The sequence below is a fragment of the Nicotiana sylvestris genome, chromosome 9 (genome assembly GCF_000393655.2).
Source record: "Nicotiana sylvestris chromosome 9, ASM39365v2, whole genome shotgun sequence".
Lineage (NCBI taxonomy): Eukaryota > Viridiplantae > Streptophyta > Magnoliopsida > Solanales > Solanaceae > Nicotiana > Nicotiana sylvestris.
The window spans coordinates 108558254-108583097 of NC_091065.1; the positions used below are offsets into that span (position 1 = coordinate 108558254).

At 37.2% G+C, this 24844-nt stretch overlaps 1 protein-coding gene across 1 annotated transcript; it reads left to right on the plus strand.

Moving 5' to 3' along the window:
* Nucleotides 1-1589: 1589 nt before the first annotated feature.
* Nucleotides 1590-11043, plus strand: LOC138876843 (protein ABC transporter 1, mitochondrial-like). Its single transcript, XM_070155839.1, has 8 exons — nucleotides 1590-2444; nucleotides 3643-3868; nucleotides 6699-6851; nucleotides 7850-8008; nucleotides 8707-8866; nucleotides 9026-9135; nucleotides 9803-9919; nucleotides 10405-11043. Exons 1-8 carry the CDS (start codon nucleotides 1900-1902, stop codon nucleotides 10798-10800), a joined length of 1866 nt encoding a protein of 621 aa, XP_070011940.1. The 5' UTR covers nucleotides 1590-1899; the 3' UTR covers nucleotides 10801-11043.
* Nucleotides 11044-24844: the final 13801 nt, after the last annotated feature.

Consider the following 24844-nt stretch of genomic DNA (forward strand, 5'->3'; position numbering starts at 1 on the left):
TAAATCTTTATTTTCAGGTCAAATTCAAAAAAAGATTAATTAAAACTTTATTATTTTTGCCAAATAAAAATATTTAGCCTAAATAATGTAGTTCTATCAAAATTTTATTATAAATTGTATTCGGAAAAAATTATCTAAAAAGTAATATTCTTAAGAAGGTAACAATATATTTTATTTTTCAAAAAAAATATCACATATACAGGAAAAATCCATGTGGCATGCGAGTGCACCAAACTTTTTGTCACATCAGTGTCTAGGGGGATAATAATTCTCAAAAGGACAAGTTAATGGAGGTAATTAAGACCGGACATAGTTCGGGGAGGATACTAATAATCTGAGCCAAGTTTAGAGGTGGTTTAAGGTATTTTGCTTTAATATTATTATTTTTTATATTAGTAAGAGTTAAGTCAAGTTAGTAAGATGTTAGCCATGTGTTTGTAATACTTTACCTTGAATCTTATTGTAAAATATATTATTTGTTAATATGGAGATTTAAGTAGTTTAACTCAATGTTTTAAAAAAATTTATTATTAAAAAGTGGGAAGTCTTTCTTTCTTTCCTTTATTATAAAGAATTTATAATTTTTTTTTTATAAACTCCAATATTGTCTAAGCGAAATATTATTCTATATTCCATATTAATACTTTTTGGGTCCTAAAACAAATACTTTACTAACCTCCCCTTGAGCCACCCCTAAAGTGGCCAACTTGAGAATTGAGGTAATGAAACATTCATCAATATTCCGCTAGCCTTGGGGGTTTAGCAAGGTAATAATTTGAGCTAAATAATTAGAGTAGTAATTTTTATACTATAGTTTCCCTATCAGGCTAGTGTCTTCTTAATGTGTTTGTTAGGCTCTGTTTTAACAAATTTTGTTATTAACATCTGTTTCTCTTGAGTTTAGTATATAAACTAAATTACTTCAAGCTCTAATACTTACTATGTTGATAACCAGCTTGCATGAATTTAGTGTCCAAAAAGATAGATCTATTCCACAAAAAACTAGTGGTTATGCAAAGTTAGTTGTTATATTTAATAAGAGAAGGTGATAAAGGCAAAGGACTGGCTAATCCAAGGGTTTAAAACATTTACTCTAATAGCTTTACCAAATTCATTACTAGTCATAGTTAGGCTGCTTAAAATTTACAGAATTTGTTTTGGCAAAAAGTAAAATTATTTGTAAAATGGTGTGTGTTTAAAAAAAATTGGTGAAAAAGTTGAATTTTCTTTTAAGATGAACAAGAGAACAAGTGAAATGTAGTTGCACTTCTTCCGATAAATTTCACAAATGGTCATATAACTATTTGTCAGTAAAGTCATATAACTTTTGTTTTCTCATACAAAAATCATAAAACTTTCACTAACTCACACAAAAATTATAGTGACCAGAAAATACAATTTTTTCATAGTATTTTCTTATAGCAGATTTTATTCCGTCTAATAAATAATAACTCAATTAAAATAGAAAAAATATATATTTTTAGCCTCTCTCGAAAATAAAATATATATTTATATATAAGTGTGCATTATATACATATTTAATCTTAAAATTGAGCTTACTTAAGGATGGAAACAAAAGCAAATATGTTGGAACTTCGAACAAGAAAATAATGTGTGCTAAAATCACTACACCTTTTGTGTTTGTGTCCAAACGACCTTTTTATTTTCAGTTTGCGGTGGCGGCGGGTTAGGTATGGCCTGATTTGTGGCATCCACTGCACAATCGTTAACCGTTATATGGCCGCACGACTGATATTCTATTCTCCTTTTCTTTTTCCCGTCACCACCCATGTTGGTACATATACGTTCACTGTTTCACGGCCCGCCTCTTTCGCTAGTTTGGTCCTCAGTTTCTTCAGTCTAATAAAACGAAAGAGTTAAATACATCTATGGTTCTAAATGGCATACCTGAAAGACATAGCGAGGCTGGCAGATGGGCTATCTTTGGTTGCCAAAGAGGCTGTCAACCGCCAACTACGCCACAACAACTTGCAATCGTTAATTAAGAAGACTCTTCTCTCCGCCACCGACTTAACCGGACTCACCAAGGGCAAGGTTCGACAAATCGACAAGGAGATCGGTGGAAATTCCGCTGTACATCCTGATTCGAATAAACAAAGCGTTGTTTACTTTGGGGATGAGAAAACTAGCCCCTCTAGTTCTAGTACGTTCACTTCCGAGTCAGAGGTTGTGCCCCAAATTGAACGCGATTTACCGCCGGACGAAGTTGCTGCGGCTGAATTTCATGAAAATGTAGTACAGTCTCCGTCTCAAACTGCTGTTGGGACATCCATCGAGGGTGATCCTCAGAAAGATTCATCACTCTCTTCTGAAAGCAACGCTGCTGAAGCTGTTGGGCCTGCCACTCCGGAGCTGGTTATCAAGAGGCAGAGGAAGCCTCGGGAGAGGAAAGTGCCGTCCACTTCTTTTTCTAGAGCTCTTGGGTAATTATATACAATCTCTTGCTGCTTGTTATGTTCTCTTTGGTGGAGGTGAATCCAGGATTTGAACTTTATAGGTTCTAGATTCTAGGACAACGACCTCAACTGCTAGTAATTGGGTGTTGAGGTTAATTTTTAAACATATTTAGTAGCTTTCTTAACACATATACAGGTTATGCCAAACTCATATCTTAAAGCCTACATCCACCCCTGTCCATGAGTTACTTCCTGGTATCCTTGGTTACATCGCCGTGTCAACTACACTCATACCCATTAAGGGAAGTCGTGGACATTTTAAATCAGTTACTATTATTCAATACTTCTCATATGTATTGAACAGTCTCATAAATGGTTACTTGTTGCTACTTGCTAGTTTCCCTTGTGTTGGTGTGCTTGGATGTTTACTTTGTTGTTTGTTGTCGATTCCAGACTAATTTATAAGCTAGAATTGAGGTATGCTATATTAGCCAGGATTTTCAGACAATTGCATGTGTAACTTGTCAGAGTATATGCAAGAATGTTTCATCATAGGTGTAGCCTTTTTCTTTCTTGGGAACTAAATCACAGAGAAAAGATTTTGCTTACTGCTACTGCATTAATATTTGTAGGCTTTCCAAGTCTTTCTAATGCTAGATCTTTGGAAGAATATAGAGCATACGCTTTAAAAGATCTTTTGTCTCTTATTTATTCAATCTATTACTCCAGTGGTTTCCTCTTTCCTTTTTTGAGCTGGAAACTTGAGGTCCCATTCCAAAGTTAAGGCTTTTAGAGATCTTTGCTTCATTGGGGACTTATGCTAATGACTTGGTATAGATTTGAGGGCCTAAGAGGTTGTACTCCTCCTGGTGCATTATGTGCAGGCAAATCAGTGAGTCTCATGCATTGTTATCATATTAAGTTATTGAAGGTTTGTTTCTTAAAGGAAGAATTAAGAACTATGCCTCAATTCCTAGCTCTTAATGGACTGGAAAAATATGCGTCCACAGAGCTAGGTTGAATGACCACTCTCTCTTGTATATCAAAATTTTGAACTTGGCTGGATATTTCAGGCTTTTTGTTTTCGTTAGCAATTATCTGCTTTAATTAACCTTTTGCATGTAAAGAACCAAGATGCACCAGAAGTTGCTCTTATCATGAACATCACTTTCTCTTTTCACATGACTTGGACTCTTCGCTTGAACTTAACTTTAATTTTTTGAAGGTTTGCGGGCCTTGGAGCTGGTCTTGCTTGGGGTACACTTCAAGAATCTGCCAAGAGGCTTGTTTTTGGTACACCAAACTTGCTAGGGAAACAATCGGCTCTATCCCCCTATCTATCTGAGAAAAATGCAGAACGTCTCGCTCTTGCATTATGTAGAATGCGTGGAGCAGCTTTAAAATTGGGGCAGATGTTAAGCATCCAAGATGAATCTGTGGTTCCAGCTCCGGTAAATATTTTGAGTTCCAAAATACGCCTTGGGAGTTATTTTCCCTTTCCTTGTACTCCCCCCATTGCATTTTGGCATGTCATAGTTTTAAATGCAGATGGATTTTGAAATTTTAATTTGATTTATTTATTATACTTGTTTATTAGAAGAAACTACTAAAGTAATAGTTAAAAAGTTGATCGGATAGTGTAAACATCACATCAAAATATTAATTTGAATTGTTAAATATATTTAAATTTAAATTCTTGGAAGATGTGAAAATTATATGATCATATTTATTTGGAGGGAGTAGTTCTTTTTGATAATTAAACTTTTATTGACAAAAAGTCACCAGTTCTATGTACAATATGTACTCAAGTGAGTACCATACAAGACTGTTAATTTCCAAGAGACTAGTCCAATTACCTATACAGTTGAACATCTTAATCTCCTCCAAATATATACAAAGAAAAAGAAGCTAGATATTCTTGATATTGAATGAATTCATTCTCTTTGCCCTGAAGAGCTCAAGTATTAGTCTCTTATGGTGATACCTGATTGTCCAAAGTGCTCCAGAACAAATATTTATGCTTGCTCTGCTCTTCCTTCGCCCGTATATGAAATTCCAGCTTTTTTTTTCTGGAAATGGTACAGTTTAATAAAAGCAGGACAAAAATTATGCTGGAAATCTACACAACATAGTAAAAGTATAAAGCAAAAGTCGGACCTTCCTAACATGTAGGGATTCTAAAAGCTCTAAAACAGAGTCACCTTCATTTACAAGTTCCAATCTACACTAAAAGTAAAACAAGAATATAAGTTAGCTTTGATCTTTAAAGTGGAACTGTAGCTACCTCATAACACCTCTTATTCCTTTCTTTCCAAACAGTCCACCAGATGCGGGCTGGTATTGTGTTCCAACTCTTTTTCGTAGTCCTGTTTGTACCAACAGTGCTCCAACTTAAGAAAAACCAGCCGTATTACCAGGCATGGTCCATTTAATACCCAAACAGTTCCAAAACAGCTGCCAAATCTGATCAGTAACCGGACAGTGAAAAAAAAAATGACGACTTATGGTTTCTGCCTTTGTTCCACACAGGTAACACCTACTGCAAAGTATGAATCCTCTTTTTTTTCAAATTATCCTGGGTTAAGGCTACCTCTTTAGCAATTAACCATGTAAAACAAGATACTTTACGTGGAGTTTCAGACCTCCATATTTGTTTCCATGGCCATGACCTTATCTGTTGCTTTTTTCTCTTAGCAATCTGTAATATGACTTGATTAATCTCCTTATCACCCCAAAAAAAAAACTGTATTATGACTTGACAGTGTATAGGCATCCACTTTGTTCCTTCCATTTCTGTCTATCCTCCTCATTGGAGAACCCCCTGAGGCTTCAATTGCACATATAGCACCAACTTTTATAGAGTCATCGTCTTTTGCACAAGCTTTTCATATAGTAAATTAGATTTCATGTCCTTAAAGAAAGAAAGAAAGAAAGAAAGAAAGAATTTCCATTGCTACGTTCATAATCCAAATTATTTTATGTTAAAGCTTAACGCGTCCTTTTCATTAAGACCTGGTAGAAGGATTTAGCTTTGAACATACCATTTGTTTGCTTGCCTTGTAACTTGTTTACAGTTCTTCTGAATGGGCCAATGTATTTATAATTGTGCCAGTTTCATTTTAATAGACAACTGGTGTTTAGGAATTGCAGTTATTGGTTAAAGGAGAGTATGGACTAACCTTTTTTGATAAAAGCTACTATATTATAACAGAGCAATAAGATAGTGCAGAGAAGAATGTACAAAGGGATACCAGATATCATAAGCAAAGATAGAGGCCCAAATAATGGCCCTAGCCTATTCCAGTAGGGAACCTATGATATCTAAAATGGATTCAGTATCATTTTCATAAACTTCTTTACACCAAAAAGCAAAATTTAGCTAACAATTTGATTTGATCTTGCATATAGGAGAGTATGAACTATTAGGTGATACTTCATCAAATGGCATGCCTTCCAGAATATGTCTTGCACGTAATGCCATTTAGGTCAAATAGATTTTTGGTGTCTCCTGGTCTGCAAACGGACGCACAATAGGAACCAGTAAAGCTACTTTGTTTTGATTATAATTATCAGAGAGCCTTCCCCTTGTTATAAATATATTATATTATGGATGTTCATTTAGTACTCCGTTGTAAATAATCTTCTTGAAGAAGCTTATCCATATGGGACTCCACCGTAAATATGTTTATCTATTTAGTACTCTATTGGAAATAAGCTTCCTGAAGAAGCTTATCACTTCGGTACCCGGTTATGGATAAACATTACCCTAGGTAGAAGATTATTCACAGCAGCTTGCCGTAGCAGCTTACACAGCAGCTTGCAGTAGCAGCTTACACAGCAGCTTGCAGTAGCAGCTTACACAGCAGCTTGTAGTAGCAGCTTACACAGCAGCTTGTAGTAGCAGCTTACACAGCAGCTTGCAGTAGCAGCTTACACAGCAGCTTGCAGTAGCAGCTTACACAGCAGCTTGCAGTAGCAGCTTACACAGCAGCTTGCAGTAGCAGCTTACACAGCAGCTTGCAGTAGCAGCTTACACAGTGGTCATGGTTGAGAGGGAGAATTTTAACATTATCCTCTCAAAAGTAAAAGAGAATATAAAGTTTAATGTTGTTAGAGTTACAATTTAGTGTAAAGTGAGAAAAACCCTCTGTCTTTTTCTTTTTCTGTTTTACTTACCCTATGCAAGGGATCTATCCACTTTTGACGAGGTTGTGGATTTCCACCCATTGATTTTTATCAACTTTGTTTGCTTTTGGTATGAATTCTCTCATATGCTTGTAGATCTTAGCTGCTTTGGATGTTGTCCGTCAAGGTGCAGATGTTATGCCGAGGAGTCAGCTTAATCAAGTGTTGGGCAGTGAATTAGGTCAAGATTGGTCATCGAAGTTGAAGAGTTTCGATTATGAACCGATGGCAGCAGCAAGTATTGGACAGGTGATCTAGTTTTAACTAAACCACCATTTTGTTCTCTTGTTTCTTAGTTGCGCTTCGAGCTACTTTACCAGTATTTTTCTAAATGAATTGTATGGGGGACATATCGAGGAGGGGGGGAAACATTATGAGGATAATGGGGGCATTTCGTACTAGCAAGATGATAGTAAGCAATATAAGGGAAAAGTTTGTTGTTATCTTGAAAGTGTTGGATTTCTATTTGTATGAGTGACCAAATCTTCCAAACTCACACATCTCATTTGTACCATTGAGATTAGACCTGTTTATCTAAGACATTATTGAACAACAACAACAACATACCCAGTATAGTCCCACAATTGGGGTCTAGGAAGGGTAATATGTATGCAGACCTTACCCTTACCCTATGAAGGTAGAAAGGTTGTTTCCGGAGACCCTCGGCTAAAAATTAGAGTAGGCAAAGTAATAATAGGATAAATGACACTGCCAGTAAATAAATGAAATATTTTGGAGTTACCACTCTCATTTTGATGAAAAAACAAGGAACTGTTTTAATGCTTAAAGAGGGTAATTGATATAGAGCATTCATACAACCGTCCCAATTAGTTTGGGATTTGAGGTATAGTTGTTGATATTGCATTTTTTAATGTGTACGGTTCTTATACCCACCAAGGAAAGATACTTTAATTTGTTTTATTTACTATTTAGAATCAATTGAACACTGTTAGCTTCTTCTTTTGCCAACATGAAATTTCTTAGACATAAAAGCATGGACTCCCGAATCCTTTGTCCAAAGCTCTGAGGACTTAGGGAAGCCGTATTTACATAACACTAACAAATTCATGATCTGGCAGTATTGCATTCTCAATAAATGAATGGCCGTTTCATTGCATAAAAGAGAATGGTATTTGATGCTTTTGCTTGAAGGTTGTATTCTTTATACAAAATGTTTAGTTATCTAAGATTTTGCCTAGTTATTTGCAGATTTAGTCACATACTTACTACTTCTAAACAATTTCCAGGTCCATCGGGCTGTCACAAAGGACGGCATGGATGTTGCTATGAAAATACAGTACCCAGGTGTTGCTGATAGCATTGAGAGTGATATTGATAATGTGAAACTTCTATTAGATTACACAAATCTAATACCAGAAGGGCTGTACCTTGAAAATGCTATGAAGGTAAACTTATTCGTGTATTTACATACCAATCCCTGTATTTGATATTTCACCCGTGGTTCTTACAATATAGAAGAAGTGTAAGCTAATTGACCTATTTCTGTGGTTCTAGTCGCCTTAATGAGCTGGACCTTGAAAATGTTTTGAAGGTAAATTTATCTGTTTATCAGTAGAAATTCTTGCGTTTGACATGTCACCTGCAGTTCTTAGAGTTTAACTTATTGTTCACTTGAGTTGAAAGAGGAGGATAGAGTGGAAGTTTAAGAGAATGGTAACATCTATTTGACTTGTTTGGTTATGAAGTATAAGTATGGGAATCAAAATTAAAGCGAGATATTACCATTCCATTTCAGCTCAAGACCAGTCTGAAAGTTGATGGAGAAGAAGTGACTGACTTTCATTTCCCTTTCTTGTCCAATTAACAACTAAAGGTAGCTGATGAAGCTAACTAAGGGTAGTGAAAATTCACCTTCCCTTCCCCTTTAGGTTATACTGTTAAGTAGCTTAAAGTGGAGGTACTTTCTCGTACAATGCTACTTCTCTTGATGAAATTCACCGTTCGAAGTGCAATTTGGTTTCCAGTTCACATTTGGGAAACAGCACCCTCCTTGCTCCAGAGACACTTATTTGACAATGATCATGGCTCCTTGCTTTATGGTGCAACTTTAATGAAATAGATGTGTTTTATTCTTCAACCTCAGGTGGCCAAAGAAGAACTCTTTCGTGAATGCGACTATGAGCTGGAAGCGAAGAGCCAAAAAAGATTTGGCATTCTATTATCTGGCGCGAAGGGATTTTATGTTCCAGTGGTCATAGATGATTTGTCAAGTAAACGAGTACTGACTTCAGAACTTGTCCCTGGTAACTGCTTTAAATCTAGCCATTTCCAACATTTGAAAACACCAAAAATTTAATGTTACGGTTGGTTCCTTTCATCAGCTGATGTATTTGGCGTCAGGTTCGTTGGGATTATTTGAAGTTGATTTTTGTAATTGATAACTGCTATGAATATTTTTGTAGGAATTCCAATTGACAAGGTGGCGTTACTGGATCAAGAGACTCGAAACTACGTCGGAAGGAAATTGCTCGAGCTTACTCTGATGGAGTTGTTTGTTTTTCGTTTCATGCAGGTAAATTGTTAATTTCTATACAATATTTCTATCCTGTTAGTACTACATAAGATCTAAGGGTTCAATTTCCTTGTTGTATATTCCGTCAAGTGATATAATCCTTCCATTCTTCGGTAAGAAAGGTTGCTGAGAGAATGGAGAAGTCCCTGTAGGCCCTGCACGGGCTTGATGTTTTTCGTATTACTCCCTGGTTATGATTTCTTCCTCATTGTACATTACTTGACAAATATAATCATGCCATGCTACAGTAAACAATGGTGCTGAGAGAGCAACCCACTGAGCCAGGGTGCAAGGCCATGCATGGCCTCACATCTATGTTGCTCGGACTCTTAAAAAATGCTGCCGGTTAGGTGTCGGATCCTCCAAAAGTATGTGCATTTTTGGAGGATCGGACACTCAACCGGAGGCAATTTTGACAGTCCGAGCAGCATAGCCTCACATTACCCCCTATCTCAACCCACATAGTTCCCATTCAACTGCAAGCTTTAGAAGCACACTGGGAAACTTTCCCTCAATAATTTAAGCTTTTCTTTCTCAATGGTTTGTGTAATTATAATTATCTTCGCTCACTGTTACGATTATACTAAGTTCTTTTTATAACTACAATTATACTGAAATTTAGAAGCTGTCCTTTTTCTTTTCCCTAACATTGACTTGTTTAGAGCAGACCGATCCTAATTGGAGCAATTTCCTGTATGATGAGTCTGAAAGAATAATCAATCTCATTGACTTTGGAGCAGCTCGGGACTACCCCAAACCTTTTGTGGATGATTATTTGAGAATGGTAAGATGTCTTTGCTTACTTGAATTGCGCTGGAGTTTATTATTCTTCTGTATGCAAGTTATAGTAATTTTTCACTAGACCTAGCTCAAAGGGAAGTTTGAAATAATTATATGGCTCAGCTAAATGACAAATTATATGCTTTTGCCCACTTTGGAACTATCAAATCTACATATAAACTGGTGGTCAATTTGTCGTAGTGGTCTTGTCCGTTATCTGAACTGTTGTTTAGTGGCATTTGAAGCTTGCATTTTTGGCCAAGTTTCTTAAAAGATTTTATCTGAAGCATTCCTTTATTGTCATACGGTACCAGTACCTTTCTCTAGTTAAAGCATAATCATCTCTGGCGAACTGCAAACCTGAGATCCGTTGCGATTTTAGCTTACTTTTTTAGGTTGTATGCATGATTGACATTGAATCTTTTGACCTGAGACACTTCTATATTCCTATATTGTTTAATATGAGATACTGATTGATCGCTAAACCAGGTTTTTGCTTGCGCAAACAATGACCGGGGAGCTATAATAAAGTTGTCTCAGAGGCTTGGTTTCCTCACAGGAGAAGAATCTGAAATAATGATGGAGACGCATGTCCAGGCAGGTTTTGTTGTGGGGTTGCCATTTTCAAAGCTTGGAGGCTATGATTTTCGAGCTAACAATATTACCCAAAGCATTTCAAATCTAGGCGCTACAATGCTGAGGCACAGGCTGACACCGCCACCTGAGGAAGCTTATAGTCTTCACCGTAAACTTTCTGGAGCTTTCCTTGCTTGCATAAAGCTCGGGGCTGTTGTGCCGTGCAGGGAGCTCTTACTTGAAGTGTACGAGAAATATGAATTTGGCGAATATGGTAACGAAAAATTGGCAAGTGGATCAGGGTCATGATGGAGATCCTTCTTCCGCATTGTAACTTGTCCTGCGGATTCAAGAATGAAGCAGAGTCCTTAAGAGCGAAAAAGCCAACTAACATGGTTTGGAATGCAATTAAATGGCAGTGCCTGCAGCTCCATTTGTGATCGCATTGGCTATGCCTCCATTTAGTGCAGTCTATTTGTAACACTCCTCAAATTTATAAAAGTTTCGAGACACGCTAATTATAGAATTAAATTATTATTATTATTATTATTATTTATCTTGCCTATAGTTATATATATATATATATATATTTGGATATACAATTAGGAAAATATTACTAATTTTAATATTATTAATTATTAAAAGTGGGTATCATTAATTATTAGTTAAGTTAAAAAAAAAAAGTAAAAGACTTAAAAGGGGGGGGGAGCTATTGGAAAACAAAAATCTCCAAGCCTTAAGAGAAACAGAACCCACGTTCTGTCATTCATCAAAAAGGACGGAAGGCTTTTGCCTTAGACGAAAAACAGAACAGTTCGCTCACGGAACAGAGGCTTCTTATCACGCAGGCAACGAAAAATCTAGGGTTCTTTACAAATTGCTAATTCTTGAATTCAGGTATATAAAATTCCCTTTGTCAATTACCCAATAGGTAAGAACTAAATAGTTATTCCCTTCCTTTTCTAAATCAACAGTAAAGTTCCGTGTTTAGGTGCGAAATTTTAAAATTAATTAAAATGCACTGGTTGTTGTAGAATCCACTGTTTGACCGGTGTCAATTAGACTGGGGCCTACGTATTGGCTCGAGAAGTTTTGAGGTGAGTTGATATAATCCTTTACTAAAGTGGTTTAACTCACAAAAGCACGCATACAAAGTGTTTAATGAATTGCATAAAAGAGTTGATATATACTTAATTGGAGTGAGTAAGAACCTATTAGCTTAGAATTATTTTCTAGCTAAAGTTTAGACGATTATTTTGATATATGTGCATAAATTCTCAGATTTTTGTGTTATTCTTATATGCCATTTTCATGTTGAAAATTCATGAAGGAGCAAGAATCTTTATAAATACTTTTGAATGTTTAATTCATTCTTATGCCATGCCTTACATTTAAGGATACCGGTATGATTATGTGTAAAAGATTTAGACTTGAAAAGTTACAAGAAGAAGTTTTAGAAAGAAAAGATTTTTGGGAGTATCCTTTATTTTGAGAAGGGGTCATCGTCCAGGTCGGGGGTCCTGACCAAGGCGTTGACTTCCTGAAACTACTTATGCCAAAGTAGGGAGCACACGAGCCGAGGGTCTCGTTGCTAAGAATTTACTTTGCCATGCTAAGTTATGATACATGAGGGCTGAGAACCATGAAGCGAGTGGTACCTCGTGGATTGGACCTATTCGATCAAGTTGGGATCAAACCCGTGCCGATCACACGGTGACTGAGACAAAATTAAGTCAGGATAGTTAGAACTCTCAAAGTATAAAGAGAAGTATTTTTTTAGAAAAAGAAAAGAATTTCTTTTAGAATATTCATAAACTGCTAGTATGTAATTATTTTAGAATTGTTCTCAGAGGCTTTATGTTTTCTATGCATTTATATTCTTTGCTCGTAATGTGTATGTTAGTAAAGTTGTGTCCCCTATTGTTGAGACTCACTGAGTACAATGGATGGTACTGACGTTCTCTTTTGGGAACCTACGTTGGTCTGCAGTACAACGTAGGAACCAATTTTTACAGGCGAGCAGGCTACGGGTTAGGACTTCCTTCTCTTCCAGTGCTATTGGTGAGCTCCGCTTTTGTTCATGGAGTATTCCTTAAAGTCATCTTTATTTAGTTATTTCTTTGTTTACTTAGATAACTGGCCAGGAAATCTCATGTCATGAGCAGTGCGTCAGTTTATCAGTAGAGGCTTCATAGACATAGTCATTGGGTTAAGATTCAGATGTTTTTGATAATAACGTAGCAGTAATTCAGTAGTTACTACGAATAAAGTTTTGAAGTTGATTTATTTAAATATTTAAATTAATCAAAAGTATTTGGTTGGAGTATTGCCTTATTGCATATAAAGTTTGGAGTTATAATAGATTTGATAAGTAGAGATGGTTCGCTCGGTCATGTTTAGTGATCGAGTGTTGATCTCGTCTTGTTCAGAAAATGGGTCGTGACAAACTTGGTATCAGATCCTCAGGTTTATGAAGTCCTAGGGGTCTATGAAGCCGTGTTAGTAGAGTCTTGTTTATTGGTATGAAGCGCGCCATATTTATAAATAGGAGGCTACCAACATTTAGGAAAAATCTCATTTTTATCATACTTTAGATCGTGCAGTAGATCCTACCTCTAAGAAATTATCTAATGTATTCGTTTCTCCAAAACTCGCAGAAATGGCTCGTACTTGCAACTCTGACACCGACACTCAGGATGTTGCTCAAGAAACTATTGCTACCATTGTGGCTCAAGGCAGAACTAAAAAGGCTCCAACTCAGAAAAGGAAAGGTAAATCCACAAAGGGTGTTCAAGTACCCCGGGTTGAACATGAAGAAGGGGTGGAGCATGATGATCCAGTACTTTAGGATCCAGTGCCGCCCCCAACAGCAGGCCCGACTCAGGAAACTATATCTCCCGAGGTGGGTCAGATGTTTAATAGTGTCAACAGTGCTATGGAGATGTTTAAAGCTTTTTGGCCAACCAGAACGAGAGAAGAGATGAGATTCCACCTCAATCAAATAGACAGAACAATTCTGAGTCCTCAAGAGTGAATGAATTTTTGAAGTTGAGTCCTCCAGTGTTCCATGGTTCTATAGTTGATGAAGATCTGATGTTGTGGCTGGAGGGTGTCAAGAAATCCCTCCGAGTGATGAAAGCATTTGATGATGAAGCTGTGGAGCTGGCTGCTTACCAGCTTAGAGATGTGGCTGGCGCTTGGTTTGAGATGTGGGAAAAGGAAAGAGATGAAGATGATGGTCAGCCTACTTGGGAAGAAATTGAAGAGGCCTTCATGGCTAACTTTATCCCAGTAGAGGATATGGAAGCTAAGGCTACAGAGTTCGAACAGCTCAAGCAAGGGAATAAAAGTGTGCAAGAGTACTACATGGAATTCATAAGGTTAGCTAAGTATGCTCCTCACATGGTTAAGACAGAAAAAGCAAAGATTCGCAGGTTTGTTGGCGGTTTAACTTACCACATTAAGGGTACAACATCAGCTGCAGCAGTAGGGATGACAACCTTCTCCTCTGTTGTGGGATTTGCCAAGCACTTAGAAAAAGACAGACAACAAAGGAGAGAAGAAAAAGAGCATAATAAGAAAGCCCGGACAACGGGCAGGTTTAATGGTACATCCAGCGGAGGTGGAAGGAATTCCTCTAATACGGAGTCATTAGCACCAGTTCAGTCCAGTCATCAGTTAGGTGGTAGGTCTTCCTTCATACGTACTCAGAGTTATGGAAACCAGTCTCGCCAGAATAAGAATTTTAGGACATCATCCTCATATAGCCAGAGTCATGCTGAGCAACATTCATAACAACAAGGTCTTTCTGGAACATGTAAGCAGCAACATTCAGGTCAGTGCAAGCTCGGGTTTCATGGTTGCTATCATTATGGAGACATTGGTCATATAAAGGCCAACTGCCCAAAGTTGCGACGTAATTTCAGTGGTGGATCAACTCATCCTTCTAGTTACTCAGCTACTACAGTTGCACCATCCCAGGCTCGTGGTTCTCATAATCAGGCCGGGCATGGGGCAGGCAAAGGTGCAGATCGAGTTACTCAGGGAAGGGGACAACCCCGTTTGTTTGCTATGCTTGATCGTCAGAGTGTAGAGGCATCTGCGGAAGTTATTACAGGTATACTTTTAGTCTGCTCACATAATGCTTATGCCATAATGGATTTGGAGTGTTGCCGGTATGACTCTCTCTGCCGGAGATTAGAGTCCTTTCTGCTGTGGAACAGAATGTTATGTTCGCCGGTAAGACTCCAAATCCCCAGCTGGAAAGTGATACAAATGAGAGAGTCTTATTGGTGAAAATCTTTACGGACACCATAAGGCGACGCAAGCTGAGAGAAAAACCAAAATGAGAGAGGCTTGATAATGAAAACCCTTCGGGCACTACAAGTCGAATAAGATTGGGAATCAGATGGGGAATCGCCAAGTCAAGGGAAGATCTCGAAAGACGATTGATGACGAAGGATAGGCCACATGTGCATGTCATGACCATTAGAGTCGGTATTTGCGTTTGATAGGTTTTTATTTATAGTTTCTTTTGTTAAAGAGTCATCTTTTTCCGTTGTCTTTTATTCTGTTCCCTTTTATCTTTTCCTTTCATAGAAATTTCCCCAGTAGAGTCTGTTTGGTCAGAACCAGTGGGAAATGACTTCAAAATAGGCCATTAGCTTTCCAAGATAAGATCTGACTAATACATACAAATGGTATAGTCAGCAAGGAACAAGCGCGAGGCCAGTGTAAAAAAAAGATATCCCCAGCAAAAGGGAATTGACAAAAAGATCAACGAGTGTCAAGAGGGATATCCTTGCCAAAATCAGAGGTTATTAAAACCTCAAGGCCAAGGCCCGTGGACAAACAAGGAGAGCAATAAGCATGACTTGGAAAATTCATGCGAGACTAAAAGGTCGGAAAAATGCAAATCTGTAAATTCATGTCACGAAAAGCTTCAACATGACAAATTAATGAAGTTCGGGAATTATAATTCTGTTTTCCATTCGTTCAAGTTCATTAGTTAAAAATTTGGTTTTTGTTTCAGTTGATTAATATAGTAGTACGTTTGGCGTAATGAATATAAGATAATTGTTACCTCTTAAAGTTCGTTTAAGCGTTGTAATAATATCATCTATTTCGGAATTTTCATTAAGTGAAGTCATGATTGAAATATCAAGGTAGGGAATATGACATAAAATGGGCCATTAATTACATCCCGTAATATTGTTAGCTAAATGTAAAGTAGAATGGAAGTATCAAGAAATTACATTATTAGTATATCTTGTAAAAAATCTGATTTTGGTTTAGATTGATATAAGTTGTATGTTCATATATGGCAAGATAACGGGTATATGTATAACCATAAGAAAGGTGAATTGATTAGCTTGTTACGACGTTAAAATATTATGAATGGTTCCGACGAATTGATTAGCTTGTTACGACGTTAAAATATTATGAATGGTTCCGACGAACAACTACGTTGTATATAAAGCAATTTTATTGAATCAGTTTGTAATATTTCTTTTTTCTTATCAACTTGACTCTTATCTTCCATTGCAAACATTAACCAAACCATTATAACTTTGGACTAAAAAACAAGTAGATGAGAAGGAGATATAATTTCTTCGAAAACTATTAGTTTGTTTATCAAATTAATTCTCTTTCCTAGTTTTATATGCAATTCATTTTTTGGGTATGCATATATTGTATTTACGGAAAAATGGTATTATTAATCCCACGTTTATTTTTACCCTTTTAAATTTGAATGGCTTGGAGAAATATAATTCTTACGCAAAAAATATAATTTGCGGTTAACATTCAACAATTTATGGAAAATCTATACTACTATTAAGAATATTTTGCGTGATTAGGGATGCGTTCGCGTAACCTGATTATATTTCTAAAAGCAATTCGGATTATGCGTTCGCGCAACTTCGAACGAACATTTAATAAAAAGGGGGCTCTTCGGAGAATATCAATATTAATTTCATATAACTCGAGATGTGCGGTTCAATATTTAATTATACAAGAGCGACGAACGTTCTTAATTTTATTTTCAGCACAATTTCGAATTAGTCTTTTTTTTATTAATAAAAAATTTCGAAAAAAAATAATAATTATTATATTATCAATATCATTGTGTATACGTACGCGTGACACGATTTTTCACGTTAAAATATATATAATATATAAAACGGATACACGTACGCGTGATTCGATTCAAAGAAGGGTCTTTAAATCTAAATAGAAGCGGTAACAATAAAATCATGCAATAAAAATGTATTTTACAAATCAAAATAATCAAGCCGAATATAACAGTTGAGCGACCGTGCTGGAACCACGGAACTCGGGAATGCCTAACACCTTCTCCCGGGTTAACAGAATTCCTTATCCGGATTTCTGGTGCGCAGACTGTTAAATAGACAGAGTCATATTCTCCTCGATTCAGGGATTAAAACCGGTGACTTGGGACGCCTTAAAATTCCCAGGTGGCGACTCTGAAACAAACAAACAAATCCCGTTTCGACTGTCCTTTAATTGGAGAAAACTCCCTACGCACCCTCTCGGGTATGTAAAAAGGAGGTGCGACAGCTCTGGCGACTCTGCTGGGGATTCCTGTTGTAACCCTCTGTTTTATTGTCCTCTAACTTGATCTTGAAATGTATGCCTCTGTTATCTGGGCGGGCTCCCAACTTCAATACTTGAAAATTAAAGACTTGAAATGTATGCCTCTGTTATTTGGGCGGGCTCCCAACTTCAATGCTTGAAATATAAAGACTGAAATGTATGCCTCTGTTGTCTGGGCGGGCTCCCAACTTCAACAACTGAAATGTAAAGACTGATATGTATGCCTCTGTTATCTGGGCGGGCTCCCAACATCAATAACAACTTTAGAAATAAACGTCATTCCTCTCTTCAGGCGGGCTCCTGACTTCAACCAATACATTGCCATTCCTTTCTTTAGGTTGGCAATATTTCAACAACTTTTTAAAAAAACGCCTTTCCTCTCTTCAGGCGGGCTCCTGACAACAACTTTGAAAATAATCGCCATTCCTCTCTTCAGGCGGGCTCCTGACTTCAAACAATACATTGCCATTCCTTTCTTTAGGTTGGCAAGATTTCAACAACTTTTAAAAATGTCTTTCCTCTCTTCAGGCGGGCTCCTGACAACAACTTTGAAAATAATCGTCATTCCTCTCTTCAGGCGGGCTCCTGACTTCAAACCATACATCGCCATTCCTTTCTTTAGGTTGGCAAGATTTCAACAACTTTTAAAAATGCCTTTCCTCTCTTCAGGCGGGCTCCTGACAACAACTTTGAAAATAATCGCCATTCCTCTCTTCAGGCGGGCTCCTGACTTCAAATCATACATCGCCATTCCTTTCTTTAGGTTGGCAAGATTTCAACAACTTTTGACAACGCCTTTCCTCTCTTCAGGCGGGCTCCTGACAACAACTTTGAAAATAATCGCCATTCCTCTCTTCAGGCGGGCTCCTGACTTCAAATCATACATCGCCATTCCTTTCTTTAGGTGGACGCCTGACTTCTTCTTTAATTCTTCATCCTCATTCTCCAGGTGGACGCCTGACTTCTTCTTCAATTTTTTTTCATCCTCATTCTCCAGGTGGACGCCTGACTTCTTCTTTAATTCTTCATCCTCATTCTCCAGGTGGACGCCTGACTTCTTCTTAAATTCTTCATCCTCATTCTCCAGGTGGACGCCTGACTTCTTCTTTAATTTTTTTTTCAAATTATCCTAGGAGAAAATTCATCAAACTAGGATTTGATATCTTATCTTAGGAGAAAGATTCATCGGACTAAGATTTGATATCTTATCTTGGGAGAAAAATTTCATCAGACCAAGATTGTGACTCTAGGAGATAAATCGTCAGACTAGGTCCATTTTGTTGTGATCTTAGGAGAAAGATTCATCCGACTAAGATTTTATCTTGGGAGAACAATTTCATCAGACCAAGATTTTGACTCTAGGAGATAAATCGTCAGACTAGGTCCATTTTGTTGTGATCTTAGGAGAAAGATTCATCCGACTAAGATTTTATCTTGGGAGAACAATTTCATCAGACCAAGATTTTGACTCTAGGAGATAAATCGTCAGACTAGGTCCATTTGTTGTGATCTTAGGAGAAAGATTCATCCGACTAAGATTTTATCTTGGGAGAACAATTTCATCAGACCAAGATTTTGACTCTAGGAGATAAATCGTCAGACTAGGTCCATTTTGTTGTGATCTTAGGAGAAAGATTCATCCGACTAAGATTTTATCTTGGGAGAACAATTTCATCAGACCAAGATTTTGACTCTAGGAGATAAATCGTCAGACTAGGTCCATTTGTTGTGATCTTAGGAGAAAGATTCATCCGACTAAGATTTTATCTTGGGAGAACAATTTCATCAGACCAAGATTTTGACTCTAGGAGATAAATCGTCAGACTAGGTCCATTTGTTGTGATCTTAGGAGAAAGATTCATCCGACTAAGATTTTATCTTGGGAGAACAATTTCATCAGACCAAGATTTTGACTCTAGGAGATAAATCGTCAGACTAGGTCCATTTTGTTGTGATCTTAGGAGAAAGATTCATCCGACTAAGATTTTATCTTGGGAGAACAATTTCATCAGACCAAGATTTTGACTCTAGGAGATAAATCGTCAGACTAGGTCCATTTTGTTGTGATCTTAGGAGAAAAATTCATCCGACTAAGATTTTATCTTGGGAGAACAATTTCATCAGACCAAGATTTTGACTCTAGGAGATAAATCGTCAGACTAGGTCCATTTGTTGTGATCTTAGGAGAAAGATTCATCCGACTAAGATTTTATCTTGGGAGAACAATTTCATCAGACCAAGATTTTGACTCGGGAGGGAAATTCATCATACTAGGACTTTTTATCCTAGGAGAAAAATGTAAAGATCAATGATTTGAGAAACTTACCTTTGCAATCTCTTCTTTTCTTTTCTTTTTCCTTTGCGCTGCTTTGTTCTTGCTTGCTGGGGATAATACCACTGCGGGAGTCTTCTTTCTTCCCCTTCTTCAAATTCAATTTTTTTTAACACTGTTGGGGATATAAGTGTTATATTTTTGGGATAACGTTGTTGAGGATAACGCTGCTGGGGAATTTTATCCCTTCAAATCGATGCTTCATTCTTCTGGAAGCTGTTGGGGATGACAATGGCTTTTGCTTTTTCTATTCACCAATTTCATCTCTTTGGTTCTGTCTGCTGGGGATCAATTTCCTCCATTGGAAACTTATTATGTTGGGGGAAACCCTGGTTCAAAGACCACTTCCTTGGTGCTATCTTTATTCTTCCCCAAATGGGTACCTGATTTTCCAGAAAATTTTCTAACTGAAAAGAAAATTTTCTGCCCCAGTTTGACAATCTTTCTTGCGGCATGCATTTCCGACATCAATGCCATTTCCTTTACCTGTTTTAACTCAAACAAAATTTGTTAGCTTAAAGCGTGGTAGTTGGTTGTGATACTCCACTGGGATGACTTTTCCCTTTCTCCTTCCTTGCTCTGCATTCCACCAGGGACGATATTATTTGCTGGGGATAATCCTTTTCTGCTACTGCTTCCTCCCTCTTCTTTCTTCCGATTCCTCCTACCCCGCCTTGAATAGCTTGAGTAGTTGCCTTAATTGCTGAATAGCTCATGATTTTATTTGTCTTGAGGCCTTCTTCCACCATACCTCCCATCTTCACTACTTCGTTGAATGATTTCCCAACCGCTGAAACCAAATGGGCATAGTAAGTCGGTTCCAAGGCTCTGCTGGGGAAATTCCCAGAACCACTGGTTCAGGGTTCAAGAATTTGAGCTTAAAATAATTGTTATAGTTGGCTTTATTTATTATCTGATTTTTTTTACATGATATATGCCCAATGTGCTAAATGACACTTTTACCGCTTTAATATTATTTGAATTATGAATATATACAACTGCTACGAAACCTCCTTCTTTCTGAGTCTTCTAAATTTATGGTGCACACGTGCGCGTGGCCCACCTTTCTGTTAGAAGTCATACCAAATAAGACGAAGTTGGGACAAGTAACTAGGCCGGGCAGACTTTCGTGCTCCCGGTACGTTGCCCCCATTTCGGCTCAAGCTGTCCACTTGGGTGAGCCAGGGCTAGAACAATATACCTCAGGTTTTTTCACTTAGAATAACTCAGCTTCATGCCGGATCCCTAGTAGGAACGTTTGTTTGCATCACGTGCATTTGACTTTGGAGGCTCAACACAGGGGTTGAGTCTGTCTAGGACAGGTGTACCAAAAATGAAAATGACCATCCTGATGCATCTTACTTGCTCCTACTTGCGCATTTATTTGATTCGTACTTGTGTGCTGACTGACTTTTGAATATCAGGAATAATATTTTAAAATTGAAAAAAAGAAATAGCGGTTAGGGAATTGATTGTTTATTTTTGAAAAAAAAAACCAATGCCCAAATAACTGTCAAAACTCTGCAGAAATTTTAAGAAAATGAAAAAAAAATGTTTTATTAGTTTGTTTTATTAAAAGCAAAGGAAAAAAAAAGAGTCGTTGTTCTGTCTTGTTTTTAAAAAAAACTAAAAAAAAAATAGTTTGTCTTGCCATAAAAAATGAAAATAAAAAAGAGTCTTATTTTTAAAATGGTTTTTTTTATTTTTTATTTGCTTATGAAAATGCAAAAAATAAAAAAATAAAAAAATAAAAAAAAAGTCTTTCATTATTTGTCGCAAATATATATATATATATATATATACATATAAATCCGAAAAGTTTTTTTTATTTCCAAAAGATATATATATATCTTTATTTGTTGCAAAAAGTATTTGTCTTGCCAAGAAAATTCAAAATAAAATTCCAAAAAAAATATGTCTTGCAAAAAATAATATAAATATCTTTATTTTCCATTGTTGATAAAACAAAAATAATAAAAATGTTTTCTTTTAAAAAAAAATCCAAAAATATTTTGATTCTTCTTTCAAAATTGAAAAGAAAATTCAAAATTCAAAAAATATTTTTTAGAAGCATTTCTTTTATCAAAAGTAAAATTCCAAAAATATTTTTTTCTTTAGAATAAAAAAAAGAGACAAATGGAAATTCGAAAAAAAAACTTCCTTTTACTTTTGAAATTCTCAAAGTTCAAATCAAAAGAAAAGGAATTTTTACGAGTTTTTCTTTCAAAAAGAAATCAATCAAAAAAATATATATACTTCCTTGGAGCAGTTCTTTCACAGTTCCAATAAAAAAAATATTAGTTCATTTACTTATTCACAAGGCCCGAACTACGCGGGTTTGATTCTCACCGGATGTGAGATACGTAGGCAACCCTCATCGGGTCCAACCCCACCTTTTTGCTAAAATAACCAAAAACCAATAAATAAATAAAAATGTGTCAAAATTTTAATTTTGTCATAAATAAGTCGGGTGGTGTCTAACCTCCCCTTTTTGCTAAAAATAGCCGGAAAAAAATATGTCAAATTTTAATTTGGTCATAAAGAAGTCGGGTGACACTGTTTTATCAAGACATAGCCGAATGTTCCCGAAAGGGACGCCGGAAGGCTGACTTTGCATAAACAGCCACCTTTGGGGCATTGTTTAGGATTTTGGTCCGGTTGACCCACACAGCCGTAAAAATCTTCGTCCCCGAGGCGCTGGGCCGTGTTTGCAACACCCGGTTTTTATTGTAATTTGAACCAAAAAAAAAAAAGAGTCAACGGTCAGGTGAATTTTTTTTAGTCAAAAATAAGTCAAGCCAGCTTCGGCCGCGTCTTAAACCGTTCTTGCCGAAATAGCCTTAGAATATATTTCAGTTGTCGAAAGGCTATTTTCGTAAAAGAACGAACAAGTGTGTAAAGTGTCATAAAATAATCCTCTCCGGCCTCAAAATCTGGAAGGGGCCACGTTTGCAAAAATAACCGTTTGGTTGCTTTTATCAAACGGAGAAAGGAAGCTGGCCGTTTGTTTTGGAGTTTGTAAAACTTTTGATTATAATATGTGGGTCGTTTGATTTTCAAGTTTGTAGGTCATTTTTAAACCTTTGAAACCCAATATGAAAATTGAAAAAAAAAATGATTAGTATTGCTTATCTTTTATTGGTCCGAACTACGCAAGGTCTGATTCATGCGGGGTCATGATACGTAGGCAATCTCCATAAGATTCGACCACCACTGAAAAAGAAAAAAAAAGGAAGAAAGAAAAATAAAGGAAAGCGCAAGTGCATCGCATCTCTGATAGAACGGTTTAACTGCTTAGGTGCATTGCATCTCTAATATATGATTATCTGTCAAATGCCCTGACACTAACGTGATGGCTTCCCTTTGCTGTGTTCATATATAGAAAAGTGGTTGGTTGTGGTAACTCCTCCCTGCAAAGCAAATGACACAGAACCTCAGAACAGGATGGGTCGGTACTGATGACCGACAACAATTGGTCGAACAGAACAACGGGTTGGTAGAAGAAGTGAAAATGCTTAGACAACATGTGGCAGACATGTATCAGGCATGGATAACTGGGAAAGCACCACCCCCACCACCGCCAAGCTTTTCAAACTCTGGCATTACCCATCCCCCATACTCTCCATCCCAACCCACTTATGACAGCTTTCCTAGCTACCCGAGTAGTTCCATCACTCGTCCACGCTACTCCCCTCCCCAATGCTACTTCTCTCCACGAGATTCCCAAAGATGGCTTCACTTTCCAAATACCCAGCTCCACAGAAGGCCTATCCACCCTCACAAGCCTACCGGAAGCCCCCTGGATCAGGTTTCCGGCCCAATCAAGCATTTAGGAACGAAAGGTTGCTCAAACGAGGAAAGGCTCTCACCCCTATCGGAGTATCTTATGCAAGTCTGTTTGAAAGGCTAAAGCATGCTGGCTTGATTGAGCCGCTCCCCGCATATACTCCAGATCCACATGCAAGAAACTTTGATCCGGCAGCGCAATGCGCGTACCACTCCAATGTCATAGGGCACAACATTGAGAGTTGTCGTAATTTGAAAAGGGAAGTAGAGAAAATGATCCAAGAAGGGCGGATTGTGATCGATAACAGTAACATGGAGCACTCGAACCCTATCGAGAACTTGTTGACGGAGGTTGATGATATGGAAGCTGATAATGGTCTTGGCAATACTAATGCAAAGCTTAGTGGCTAAGATGCCAATTTTGATAAAATGGGAGGACGCTCCGTTCCATGGTTAGCAAGAGAGAAGCTGTTGGTGGTTTATTTTGTTGTCATTTCTGTTATCCGGATTATTCTTAGGGTTGTAATCCGAATATTGTCTTGTGTCAAACCTTCTTATCTTTCCATTTTTGTCGTATCAGTTTGTTTAAGTCTCGTTGATGTTGTGTTAAGATTTTATTCTGGTTGTTTTGTTTGTTTTTCTAACCATTTCGCCGGAAGTTTAATACAAAAGCCGGTCTTTTATTATTTCCAGTCATCTTTTTATTTAGTCCTTTTGTCATTTTCGTTCAATGCCGATTCTAGGGACATGACATGCGCACACAGTTTGGGCCTAGTCTATAAAGTTAATCATAAAACCCTGGGAAGGTGATCAAAGCATTTAAAGGAAATAAGAACGGTTTGAGATTATTTGAAACCCGAGCCATGTGGAACTGGGGCAAGTAAAACATAAAGAAAACCGTTAAATGCAAGATTCGCCAAATTGGCATGAGGGTCGTGCATGAGAGTGAGAGTGTCGCCCAGCAGTGCTTTAGAAATGACAAATGAAAAAGCAAGTGTTTAACATAATTGTCAAGTCCAGCACCATCGGAAGAGACTATAAATCTATGTTCAATTGTGTTGTTTGCACTTGGCATGTTTTGAAGACTGGAATGACGAAGGCATTTTGTTCTGCTACCTAAACACTTTATCCTTCGTTACCCCTTTTGAGCCTTATTTATTATCTTTCATACCCTTCGTTCGGAATCAATAGCAATGACTAGGAAATACGACTTGGAAGGTAAAGGAAAAAATAAACAAAACAAAAAAAAACGAAAAATGAGAGAAAAATGATAACAAAAAAAAATAAAAGAAAGTCAAATGAAAAAGAGGAATTGGGAACTACGTTTGACCTGATTCCTCAAAGAGGATACGTAGGCGCCTCACGGCTCGGTCATGGTGTAAAAAGAAATTAAAAATAATAAATAAATAATCCCCAAGCAAGAAACTGGGGCAAGAGTTGTACTCGTTGTAAGCAAAATTGGTTCCGAAGGTTGTAATTTTAAAACCCCAAATTTATTTTGTTTTTGAGCCTTTAATACCCTTTCTTTCTAAGCCTATCCAAAAAACCCACATTACGGTCCAAAGAAAGACCTTCTGATCAGTCTGCAAAAGATGCCAAGTCAGACAAATGAGAATCTTA

Bases quoted from the DNA above. Each gene is read 5' to 3' on its own strand.
- LOC138876843 (XM_070155839.1), top strand. From the start codon at position 1,900: ATGGCATACCTGAAAGACATAGCGAGGCTGGCAGATGGGCTATCTTTG. The intron at 8,867-9,025 runs GTAACTGCTTTA...ATATTTTTGTAG, and splicing joins GACTTCAGAACTTGTCCCTG to GAATTCCAATTGACAAGGTG. The intron at 9,920-10,404 runs GTAAGATGTCTT...TCGCTAAACCAG, and splicing joins TGGATGATTATTTGAGAATG to GTTTTTGCTTGCGCAAACAA.